Raw genomic sequence first — 12,215 nt, forward strand, 5'->3', positions numbered from 1 at the left:
GAGTCAGAAACAATATCGTCGTAGCGGATCATGTCATGTACAAAACCTGAATCATAAATGTAATAATGATTCTATTCAACTTATAATTTGTGCGCGTTCTTACACAGTTCACTAAATTTTGCTTGATATAAAGTATTCATCTTTGTGACTAGGTCTGATTGACAATAAACGGCTTACCTGTGACCACAGACTCTGGAGAGGTTGTAGTCGAAGTGTTGGGAGAACGAGTCCGAGTTCATGCCGACGTGCGCGTGTTGCTGGTGTACCCTGCTAGCTCCTGCTCCCTGCCCTCCGCTCTATCATCTGCCCTGACCTGCGTTCTTTTCGACGTCGCTTCTCAGGGTTGGGATCAATTCTTCAGTCAAGTCCTCGTGTGGAGTGAAAGGTGGCGCAATGTTTCTAGCTATAACTTGGAGCAATGTTCAGTCAGTGCAAATAGGCGTCTGAGTGACTTCTTATCTATCAGTGACTGAGTTTCTTCTTATCTGAAAATAATGACTCTTTAATTTAAGAAACTAGTCTTTTAAAAATTGTAAGTATGAAAAAAAATAATTCTAAAACCATTCGATATCACGTTAATACAGTAAGTTTTTGAGAAATGGCATTATAAAATCTTTGCAAATCTTGAGCAGGCGAGACTTGGACGACTCGTGCGAGCGGGTGAGAGCTCGCGCAGTAGCGCTGCAAGCAGCCGAGGCCGAACAGCAACGCCTGCAACTCTCTGTCCTCCTGAAGCAGAAAGAGGATATTCTGCTAGATGAGGAGCAGTTACACATCATACTTAAAGCTCAGGTGACCACATCATGTTTCATCAGCACAGCTCAGGTGACCACATCATGTTTCATCAGCACAGCTCAGGTGACCACATCATGTTTCATCAGCACAGCTCAGGTGACCCCATCATGTTTCATCAGCACAGCTCAGGTGACTACATCATGTGGCAGCAAAACAGAAAACATAATTTAAAATACCTTTCTAAATTCTTCAGCTGGAATCAGCAAATTTAATTTAAGTTTAAAATATTGCCTTTAATTTTGTCAGGAGCAACGGGAAATTTTATCAGGCAAGTTGGACGTGTGTCGAAGAGAAGCGCTGGACGTGGCACGTCAGTGCTCGGTGTACGACGTCGTGTCTGCAGCGTCACGACGCGTCTACTCAGTGCTCATGTCTATGGCTGAATTTCGTTCAGTCAAACAGGATTTTTTGAACGTTCACCCATTGAGCCTTACGGACTTTAGCACCACGATGCTCAGCGATATTCTACTGAGGTCGGTTGCGGATTAATTCTCGATAACTCGTTAGTTGTCATTCATTACCTCAAAATTCGGATTGATTTCTTTAGGCTTATGTATTTTACATTACTGTAAGGATTACTATACTCTGCAAAAAACTCAGTTTTTCGGGTCTGATACGAGCAAAAGAGATCTTGTATAGAGGAGAGTGAAAATTTTTTATTCATAAGAGTTCAGAACACGTTAATAAAATGCTGATATAAATTCATGTTATGGAATCAATCACATACGATAACGTAGTTAATAATAATGTTAATATACGCGTGAAGTCACCTGGAGATGATGTAATAAATTTAGAGATAGTGGTACTTAATATAACATACTAGGATAATAAGTAACAAGTATATTATTTTAATAATGCGTGTATTTGCAACATGGGACAGCGCCAGTGGCAACGGGCCGTCCCGTGCGGAGAATATGGCGGCGCGGGCGCTGGAGTCGGCCGCGCTGCGTTGCTACAGGAGCGCGCCTCGCGATCTCGCCGCGGCTGCTGCTGCCACCATAGCTCTCCTCCATCTCAGGTCTGGCGCTCAGCATGTACATTGTGAGGGTCTGCGTGATGGTTATACAGGTGGTAACAACTACGTGCGTGAGCGTGATTATACAGGTGATAACAACTACGTGCGTGATTATACAGGTGATAACAACTACGTGCGTGATTATACAGGTGATGACAACTACGTGCGTGATTATACAGGTGATAACAACTACGTGCGTGATTATACAGGTGATGACACCTACGTGCGTGATTATACAACTGATAACAACTGCTTGCGTGATTATACAGGCGATAACAACTACTTGCGTGGTTACACAAGTGAAAACAACTCCGTACATGATTTTACAAGTATTAGCAACTGGTATTTATCGGGTACATAATTATACATATAGTTGAAAGTTTCTTTTATTTATTTGATAGTCCAGGATTAAAAAAAATGGGGACAATTTGACACAAATGACCCGGTTCAGAGTTTCTTCTTGAACTACACAACTCTATCAAACACTATTCTATTTTTAGTCTGGAAGGAAAATTACAGACATGCATTTTCAACTCTAATATGCGTTGCACGAATCTATTAAATCACAATGCACAGATGCTCTGCAATCAATTATATATTATTAGCTAGCCACTTTCTTATTTTACAGATTAATAAGGAAGTTAGATAATGTTGATGCGCGGTTTCTACTGCTGTTGTGCGAGCAGCAGGTACCGGTTAGACCTCCAGAAAATCCTGGTTCAAGCTCCGAGACCCAAGATAGTTCTTCAAAGAAGAGCATCAATGATTCTAAAAAGCCTCAAAATATGTGTGAAGAAAATGAATATTTGGCGCGAACAAGGAGCGAGACGCCAGACGCAACTGATGGAGGAATTACGAAAGGAGAGACAGTAGGTTCATCCAAAATCTATTTTCAAATGAACGAGGAAGCAACATCCAGAATAAGATTGCTTGAAAATCATCCATCGTTTGCGCGTGAGCATCTAGTTTCGTTAATAGTTGCTGCAAATATCAAACATTCCTCATGATATAAATAAAATTCATCAGCTGAAAATTCATCATTGTTCAAATTCATCATTGTGAAATACAATGTTATAGGTAAATTCAAATTAAATACGATAAACTATGAAGATGGGATACTAGTTTCTTTCCATATTTGTTATTCAGTCCTAGGTTTTCGGGTTTTTGAAGTATCTTATCTAGTAATCATCGTCAATATTATTCAAACGTTTTCCTCCACAGTCTTACAGCAGAGCCTGAGCAACGAACGTTCGCAATGGCAGTCTGCCATGTCTGTTGCCACAGGCGCAAATGGCAAGACAGAAACTCACACTGAGGATTCATCGAATTGGGAGACCACGCCACGCCCAGAAGCATGGCGTCTGGGTCACAGTCACGCTAGTATGCAGCTAGAAGGTATCACAAGTAGATCTCTAGTATTAGTGTATTCTCACTAATGCCAACAGGGGTTGGACAAAATAACGAAAACGCTTGACATTTTGATATCTTAATTTTGGAACATGTTATAAACTATTAAAACGTGACAAATTTTTGTTTTATTGTTTATTGCTGTTGTCCATCGATATTTTTTCCTTGTACAGATATTTTTATGTCTATAAGTAAGACTATAACCTATAAATGCAAACTTCTCTGACTTTCAAGGGGCCAAATTTTTGGTGCCCATATGGCAAGTGCTAGTGTGACAGATAATGATAATGTCCCGATCCATACAGCTATAATTATTAAAAAAAACTGCACGAACGACATTCTAATGAAATTGAGCATCTCATTTGGCCACCACAATCTCCAGATCTGAATATTATTGAGCATTTATTGACAATTTTAGAAATGCAAGACAGACGTCGATTCCTGCCGCCATCATCTTTAAAAGAGCGAGAGAGAGTTTCAACAGAAGAATGGGTTAAAATTTCTTTTGAAACCTTCCACAATTTGGTTGAATAAATACCTCGAAGAATTGAGGCTGTAATTTCCGCTAAAGCTGAAGCTACACCATGCTGAAATGTATTTTGCGGATTACTCAGGTGTTTCACTTATTAAGTTTAACCCCTTCATCTGCATACAATTAATCGTATGACTTGCCTATAATTTGTTCTTTTATGTTCGAGGAACATTGTAGCTAGTTTTATTCCATGAAACTGAAATATATTAGATGTTTTGATATTTACTTTATTTTTGCTGTGACGATGGAAGATATCAACTGACAATTTAATTCGTCCACCTTGTAATAATTTAGTGCTCGGCTAATTGATGCTGGAATCGTGAAGAAGTAGTGAATTACATGAACCTGTTGCATAGAGTTAATGCCACTTCAGTCGAGCTAACCTTCATTAATCATTTTACTAAACATTACAGAAATTCAAGAAGATGAATTATCTGAGCGTATAGCAACGCTGATGCCCATTTGGTACCGCTTTAATCAAATGAAAAGAACAATAAATATCAGGACGTCTGAGCTGCCTCGTCCCTGGAGCCAGCTTCAGCCTATCAAAAAATTCTTGCTGGTGTTGGCCATCAACCCAGCACAGGTGAGCGCTGGGTGCCAAGACGAGAGGTTTGTATTTTTTTTTCAGTCCAATAAATCATAGTTATCAGGACGAGTCAAAATACGCAGAACTAATCAAGCAATTTCTCGTTGGAAAAAAGTGATATCTACATGCTAGCAAACATTTTAAATTGAATATTATGTTTGAGTCTTCAATGGAAAAGACTTGTTTTAAAACCAAAGTCATTACTTCGTTTCTGCTTTACAGTGCTACGACGCTCTGCAAGACTTCGTCCATCACACGTACCCTACTGCTGCTCGTGACAGTTTCAGTACAATTTGTTTTGCACAAGAATACTTCAAACTTCCCAAAGTTCTTCACAGCAAGCAGAAGCTCTCACTTCCCAAGCGCCCTCTCTTGCTCTTGACAGAGTTCAAAAACACTATCTGCACTCCAGACGTTATATGGCAACCATTTGGACGCGATATCACCGTGTTGTCTCTCCCGCTTCTTAAGCAGGTAACTGGTAAATCATGAATAAATTACAGATCACTTAAATCTTGCGTTGCTTGAAGATGAAAATTCATCCTTGTGTATGAGCAACATAACACAACCGCCTTGATGTCCGTACGTTCGACGATAGTACGGAGCACTGCCTTTGATTACTTCATCGATTTGGTTCGTGCCTTAATTTGGCTGAAGTGTAACGCTTTCGTTGTTGCAGAACGGCCAGCTTAAAGCAACTCTAACTAGATGCATGCAAAGGGGGAAGTTCCTCGCGCTGCAGGATGTTCATCGCTGTTCCCTTGAAGAACAGAAAAAGCTGTACCATCTACTGTACCGCTTCTATGACACTTTCCGCGCCGGAAGTCACTTCGAGCAGTAAGGCTTTGGATATACTCTTGATATCTATTCACAAACGCGACACTTACTGACCGTGCTCAATAATAATAAACCGTGATCAATAATTGCGTTATATTGCACAATGCTCATACACGACTCGGTTAAAAATTCATCAGTCCTCATAAATTTAATGTAATGAGTTGTATAAAATTGAGTTGAAAAAACTTAGATGTGGAAAAAAAATAAAAATATAAATCATAGTGTCGCCCATAGAATAAGATAGTTCAACTTGGTTTCTACAAAATATTCCATTTTTTCTGAAACCTTACCTTCAATCAGATACTGGCTAGACTGCCAGTAACTCCTGATTTGAATCCACAACTTAATATGCACGTAAATGACGTAATACGTATTGATGTGTCAGGTACGGAGAGTTGACGAACGACGCGCCGTTCAGGTTCAGAGTCGCACTCGTCGCTGACGCTCGTGCAGAGGTATGTGCCACTAGATAACACAATGTAACACAATTTTTGTTCCTGGCAAGTAAGTGTTATTTTCCAACTCATTTTGTTACAAAACAATAGAAAATGGCCATTATTCCTTTTAAACTTTTATAATTATTGACGTGACCGCAAATATTATTTAAATATCTTATCAGATCTCAAAATTATTTAAAAATCCCGTAGCATAGGGTTCACCCTCAATTCGTTTTAAATGGACGACTAATAGTTTCGGACATGAAACTTTCAAGTGAAATACTTGTAACGACTTGGAATGTTTCATATCTTGATAACATTTGGTTAATGGCGCCTTGCACGCCTTATTCCAACTAAAGGCGACTTCATTTGTGATGTAAGTTTGCTCATTAATATCGTTCCTTGCGTTAGATCTGTGCGCCTCTGCACGCGTTCTGCTCAGTGCTGTGGCTGCAGGACGCAGCGTCGCTGCGAGAAGCGCTGCCGCCCGCTGTCTCTGCAGCTGCACATGCCATCCAGCGCTGGCCACAGTCTGCCTTGGTGACTTGGCCATTCCCAGAAAATGTCCTCAGAATATTATTAGTAACAATTTATGCAAAATTCCTGAAACTATAGTTGCCTATGGCATCTATGAGAACGGCTTAAAGATACTACTTAGGCCAGCCAATGTTAGTAGCCATACCAAACGACATGTCTATACTATATACGCAAGACGATAAATGAAAACAATATACTCAGTGAAAGTGGCGCAATAGAAATAAATTAAAAATTCTCATCTCTCAGGAAGTTCATAATTTAGTGTGTAAAATTAAACGAGAAATGTTAAAAATTAGTTTTAACGAATTCATGAGCCGGCCTGATAACTAGCCATATTTTGGCTTATAGAGAACATCGATAACTTAGGATCAACGCATAAAATGCCGATGTTTTACATGAAACTGTGCGCAATTAACTATAACTTAATTAACATACTAACGAAGAAGTTAGGTTGAAGCTCCAATGCCATTATTTCAGCAACCCTACCCTCTCCCACGCAGGCGGTTGCCGGAGACGAGATGGTGCTGAACGGAATGCTGGTGGTGGTGTCGTTGTTTCACGCTGTGCTGTGGCTCTGGAAAAGTTTCGGTCCGTGGGAAGGAATCAAACCGGAGCTGAGAATCACAGACATACAATTGGTGCTCAAAGTTCTAAAGGTGAGCGGATCGGCATTCAAGAGTCAACGAAATCATCGTGTTGGTGCATCTTGAAAATATGTGATTTCATGTACAAAGTTATTCATTGAAAGCTTTGCGAGAATTCTATGCTGTACGCCTGATGTAGCCTTTTTACTGGTAATTTTTTTACAATTTGGAGCTAAAAATATAATTGTATTACACATTTTCAGACGCCGAACTCGATAAATCGACTTCTACTTGTGAGTGAGCTACAAGAGAAGTTCTTCGAAGTGTACCTAGCAAAGCTCGCAGATGAACGCGATCAACGATTGCTGCGGATTTTATCTACTGAACTCCTGAAGGAAATAATGCTTTTAAAACACTCCAAGGATGGTCAGATGCATGAGAAAGAAAACGATAGCAGACTCGCATATTTGCCAGTTGGCTGCAATTACAAGGAATTTATCTCTAAGGTGATCCACACTTTTAGAACTCTGAGATGCAATGTATTCGAATCCATCGACGAGCTAAAAGAAATACGGTTAGCCGAGTGAAGACATCGAATACGCGAACGTAAAATTAAGCGACTTTGAATAATGTGCAGAGCAATTTGTATCCAGAAGTCTCGAAGAGCATAATACAGAGGCAGTAAAGATCAGCATGCTTAGACACCCGAGGTAATTTTCATGCTATGTTATAGACGCTGAGGTTGCAATAGTATTTAAACAGACATGCAAGACACAGAGTTGACAGTTTTAATGTCACTAGAACAAGAGCTCTTCATGGAGCTGTAGCAATACGTTGTAAACTAACCAAGAATCTGTAGGCAACCGGAAAGTCTTTGGAACGTGGTACTCACTGTAGGACTACGTTGCCCTGATGGTCCCTAAAAGAACGATTGTGTAGCCGTTCTCTAATCTTGTGGTTTAGCACTATGCATTTCCTCATAGGATTAATGAAACAAGCAGAAATCTTGTAACAATCATTTTATTGTTCTAGCAAATTAATCGCTGCGAATCATACAAGAAGAGTACTCGCTAATTCTAACCAAACGGATCTTTCAGACAAGCAGAACTCCTATAATGCTTAATTTATGCTTTGACACGCACAATAAATGTAGTTCATTTCCCACCTTGTTTTACAAAACCTTGGTCAACGCACGTTCACTAGAGAAACTGACTACATAGCAAACCTCACTCGCAGAAAATGTAAGGAATAAATTTATATGTAAATAATCGTTATTTACCAATGACAACATTAACGAAACCATTTTACTCTCAAGCAAACATCCGAAAAATTCGACGGAAAGCGTTGTAACCTGGAAAAATGGCGATAAATTCCACTGACAACGGCATTTAAAGCGATAACCACAACAGAGAAAAAAACACGAAAATTAATACGGAAGAATAAAATAAGTCAGAACAGGGTAGCCAATCAACCCTTACACCGAACTAGTGAAACATCAGGTAAACCCTGTAAGTAATCTTCTTACTAATCGTTGCGATAAAATAGATCGGCGACGGTAAACCCGAATAGTGACAGCGTAGCAAATATTCGATACTATACCTCATATTCAAACATTAGGTTCGAATGAAAATACAATAAAAAATAACGGAAAAATTATTGTTAAATAAAGCAAAATGGCATATACAGGAAATTGCCAAAACTAAATTTTCATTGTAGACAAAAATTCATTCATTAAGGCCAAATTGAGCCAGATCGCCAATCTGGCTTAGTTGCCACCAGACGTGGAATCAGGGCTCTGAGCGCGTTTAATTTTCAAAGATTTCAGCGTTTTCTTTTGTTTTATCTGTAAATTGTTGGAGTGAGGAGAATCAGTTTTATTACACATATAATTGGCTACTGAAGAACTTTTAGAACGATGGATCGAGTCTTTGACACGTGGAATCCTGGCAGCGATAGCTACCGACTCCTTTAGCAATTCGAGAGGCACGTTGAACTCGCTGATTGGTAGATCACGCATCTGGCCTGTTAAGCTAAGGCTTGAAGATTTCATTGTCGATTCGATTTTCAGGTCCAATACAGAGCTTGAGAAGACTTCACCCAAGGAATTTTTACCATCGGCTACGCCACGAGATTCGTAAGAAATGCCGTCGGACGGTGATGACAAATCACTTCTATTACACTGTGCATAGTTCTCTAACTTCTCTTCTTTTTTCTCTGGCATTTTACCCTTTGTTTGACAATTTTTGATTGGATCCAAATCTAGGATTTGACTCTCGTCCAAAAGCTTTTCGAGATCGTCTAGAGACTCTTCCAGATTTGCACTGATATCAAGAAATGAAGATCCAAGATCGTCGTCATCGGCACATTTGTCACTATTTTCATCATCTCCAATAGCAAATGCCTCTTCTTTCATTTTAGGAATTCCGAATGATTTTTCAACAACAGTTCTTTCCGAAAAATGTGTACCTTCGTCGCTTGTGCTCGCGGCTAACAGTTCCGCTTCGACTGGAATTTTTGTTCGATTTTTCTTCATGTCCGAAAGCATTATTTTCATTTTAAATACATCGAAAACGTTGTGCTTATGAACATCTGATGCAAACATGTGACAGCGCGTCATATGCCTGGAGAATCGTTCTTGGGACCGACTGCTGAAAGGACAAAACATGCACTCCATTACAACGTTGATAGACTTGCGGTGATCGCGTTGTTGATGAGCTATCACCTGTGATTCTTCGGGAAACGTGCTCAAACATGTGGCGCATAAATAGCGGTTATCTAAATCAAGATGATTGTCGATGTGGGCTTTGCGGCATTCAGAGTCAACGATGAACATGTGACAAATTGGGCAGAAAACATCCTCGTTCTTATGTTCATTAAAATGTGATAGGAGGCTGCGCTGAGAACTACACTGTTTTTGACAAAATTCACAAGTTAGCTTTCGAGCTCTCATCTCCCTATACTCAGGAGTGCTGTATAATCTTCTATTCATGACAGAATATGTTGTCCTCTTTTTGGTTGAAACAGAGCTAGACAACTGCTTTTGTTCACTTGTTAATTCAGATTCATTAGGATCCGATTCAGATTTATTTGGAAAACACTCCAATTTAGAACTTGTCTTGTCAAGAACTATACCCGAGTCGTTGCTGGAAAGCTTACCTTGGTCTATCCCCCCTTCGCCCATAAGAGTAGTAAGGGGTCCCTCCTCAGTTTCAATGACATCTTCATTCGGGGCTTCGTTTGGCGCAATATCTTTCAGCTCAACTGAGCTACCCTCATCCACTTGAATCAAGTTCGATCTAATGCAATTAACATACATTGAAACATCTGCGCCAAAATCTTCCGTATGTTTGCCAATGATATGGTTGGCCATGGAAGGCTTGTCCACAGTACGGAAGCTGCAAACAGGGCAAGTGAATGGACGCTCCTTGGTATGAACTCTCTTGACATGTCTCTGGAGGCCACCTTTCACCTTGCAGGCGTAGTTGCATAGAGTACATTTGTAGGATTTACCATTCATCATTTGTCTATGTTGACGTTTATGGGCAAAATGCTTAACGATATTCGTCGTTTCAAAGTCGCACAACGAACACTCGTACTTGACTGTTGGTTTCGCCGACTTCTTCTCACTTGAAGTTTTGGTTTTCTTGCATTGCGCTTTTCGGGATTTTGGCCCATTCTTACTAGCTATACATGACGACGTGGTCTGCACTTCAATCCCTTCAACGATCGGGATAGATGGAGCAATAGTCTCGCGCTCTTCGGTTTCGTGACCCATTCCGCTCCCGTCTTCTGAATCAGACATTCTGATAGCAGGGAACTTCGCACAGTCGAGTCTGAAAAACAATGAATCATGGTGAGCTCACAAGAGATGTAACGCTAATTGAAAGGAAAGGATGTTGGCATAACCATAATTCGTTTATTAAAGATCTGGCTACGCGAAAATTTATCACTAACTTGCACATCGGGAGTTAATCCAAAAATCATAAGGACTTGATAGCCGATAGGTAGTAGGCTAATACAATTACCAGCCGGTTGCTAACGTCTTAGTCTGACTATGATCACTTTTTCAATTGAACAAAAAGTCGACTTATTACAATTTTGGAGCATCTGTGATGAAAATAGCGCATCCTGGAATTTTTATTATTGTAGCTATATTTGAAAATTATTCACTGATTTTTATCATTACTGTAAGACGCAGGGCGATTATCTCGATCGGACTGGCTGGTAAAGATGTGTCGACTGTCGACAAATAATTAAATACTAGTATGTCTACACAGTACACATCTGAGTCTGAAAATAGAGTAAACTAATGCTGGCTACGATTTGATATATCAAACATTAACTACGTAGTAGCTACGTAGTGCATATCAACCAACAACGCAACAAGTCACAAGGGTATTATTGCAGATTAACTACATCCAAAAAAAAGGGTGTTTTTTTTTTTAATTATATGTTTTTTGGGGTGTAGATTACGAATCTGAAATCCATTTTTGGCGGTCGGCATCGGAAAACCGATTTTTACGTGTGATCTCTCGATGTGGCAATGTATCTCGGAAAAAAATCGGTTTTCCGATGCCGACCGCCAAAAATGGATTTCAGATTCGTAATCTACACCCCAAAAAACATATAATTCAAAAAAAAAACACCCTTTTTTTTGGATGTAGTTAATCTGCAATAATACCAGTCACAAGTGCACATGCTGACTGCAAAACAGAGTAACAGCAAGATATAGTTCTACACATAGGGCTAACCGTTTGTAACATTTTACATACCAATACTTGCCACGTCACAGACGAGTCAACGTCGAGACTGAAACAAGTGGGCCTTGAGGTTGACGAGCCCGCTGAGGATTCGACGAACGAATCCGTATCATTCGTCCGTCACACTTGTTTAAAAAGCTCTCAAAATAATCTTCCTTTCCTTAATTCATTTCAGTTGCGTCATCTTCAATTTAACCACATCGACAGCACATGGACAGCAGCTACGTCAAATAATTTCCCACATAACGGAACATACTGCTAGCAGGATTAGCAGACTAAGTATATAACACCACCAAGTACCAAAATTGTAGATCTTGCCATCACAATCTTTTCAGTTGTAAGTGTTGCCACCTGAATAATTGACCTTGATTGACGTCTGAAAATTATTTGAATACAATTTCAGAACAACGTTGCTCAATTGCAATTTTTATGAACCAAGAAATAAAAGAAAGTTAATTGAAGGGATTTTTCAGGGAATTAACTAATATTCAAACACTATGACGCTTTTGAGACGAATTTTCATAGCAAGTTTTCAACGAACAACTTTTTCAGAAGCTTCTAGACGCTCAATGTTGAGAAATAGTGTGGTTTACGCAAAAATTACAAACGCTGATAGGCATATTGACGGCTTATGCAATATATTGCGTGATTGTCGAAATGTAGAAAAGAACATTGCGCTAACTGTGTCCTTATCACGGCCGGCTGAATTGGAAGGTGAGCCT

The 12,215-nt window shown here is 39.7% G+C and overlaps 2 protein-coding genes and 1 long non-coding RNA gene across 5 annotated transcripts; 2 read left to right on the forward strand and 1 right to left on the reverse strand.

Annotated features, from left to right (window-relative positions):
• The first annotated feature begins 264 nt into the window (after positions 1-264).
• LOC125179565 lies at positions 265-1,262 on the forward strand. Its single transcript, XR_007157305.1, has 3 exons — positions 265-385; positions 633-792; positions 1,042-1,262. It is a non-coding gene; the product is annotated as an uncharacterized LOC125179565 (long non-coding RNA).
• A 431-nt stretch (positions 1,263-1,693) lies between these two features.
• Positions 1,694-7,895, forward strand: LOC125179566. 2 transcript variants are annotated; one of them, XM_047885661.1, is made up of 10 exons: positions 1,694-1,813; positions 2,439-2,764; positions 3,032-3,205; positions 4,163-4,335; positions 4,561-4,812; positions 5,018-5,175; positions 5,561-5,630; positions 6,024-6,152; positions 6,650-6,805; positions 6,997-7,895. In XM_047885661.1, the coding sequence occupies exons 1-10, from the start codon at positions 1,710-1,712 to the stop codon at positions 7,318-7,320; spliced, it is 1,866 nt and encodes a 621-aa protein (XP_047741617.1). In that variant the 5' UTR covers positions 1,694-1,709; the 3' UTR covers positions 7,321-7,895. The 2 variants fall into 2 exon arrangements, with proteins under 2 accessions (XP_047741617.1, XP_047741618.1); XM_047885662.1 differs by lacking the exon at positions 1,694-1,813 and having other exon boundaries at positions 2,625-2,679.
• Positions 7,738-11,812, reverse strand: LOC108679012 (zinc finger protein 28). 2 transcript variants are annotated; one of them, XM_047885660.1, is made up of 2 exons: positions 11,516-11,812; positions 7,738-10,566 (listed from the first exon to the last, which is right to left on the reverse strand). In XM_047885660.1, exon 2 carries the CDS (start codon positions 10,533-10,535, stop codon positions 8,499-8,501), a length of 2,037 nt encoding a protein of 678 aa, XP_047741616.1. In that variant the 5' UTR covers positions 10,536-10,566; positions 11,516-11,812; the 3' UTR covers positions 7,738-8,498. The 2 variants fall into 2 exon arrangements, with proteins under 2 accessions (XP_047741616.1, XP_018023009.1); XM_018167520.2 differs by having other exon boundaries at positions 11,506-11,812.
• Between the last annotated feature and the right edge of the window lie 403 nt (positions 11,813-12,215).

This window comes from Hyalella azteca, unplaced genomic scaffold (genome assembly GCF_000764305.2).
Source record: "Hyalella azteca isolate HAZT.00-mixed unplaced genomic scaffold, Hazt_2.0.2 contig2735, whole genome shotgun sequence".
Lineage (NCBI taxonomy): Eukaryota > Metazoa > Arthropoda > Malacostraca > Amphipoda > Hyalellidae > Hyalella > Hyalella azteca.

Bases quoted from the DNA above. Each gene is read 5' to 3' on its own strand.
- LOC125179566 (XM_047885661.1), top strand. From the start codon at position 1,710: ATGGCGGCGCGGGCGCTGGAGTCGGCCGCGCTGCGTTGCTACAGGAGC. The intron at 4,813-5,017 runs GTAACTGGTAAA...TCGTTGTTGCAG, and splicing joins CTCTCCCGCTTCTTAAGCAG to AACGGCCAGCTTAAAGCAAC. The intron at 6,153-6,649 runs GTGACTTGGCCA...TCTCCCACGCAG, and splicing joins GCTGGCCACAGTCTGCCTTG to GCGGTTGCCGGAGACGAGAT.
- LOC108679012 (XM_047885660.1), bottom strand. From the start codon at position 10,535: ATGTCTGATTCAGAAGACGGGAGCGGAATGGGTCACGAAACCGAAGAG.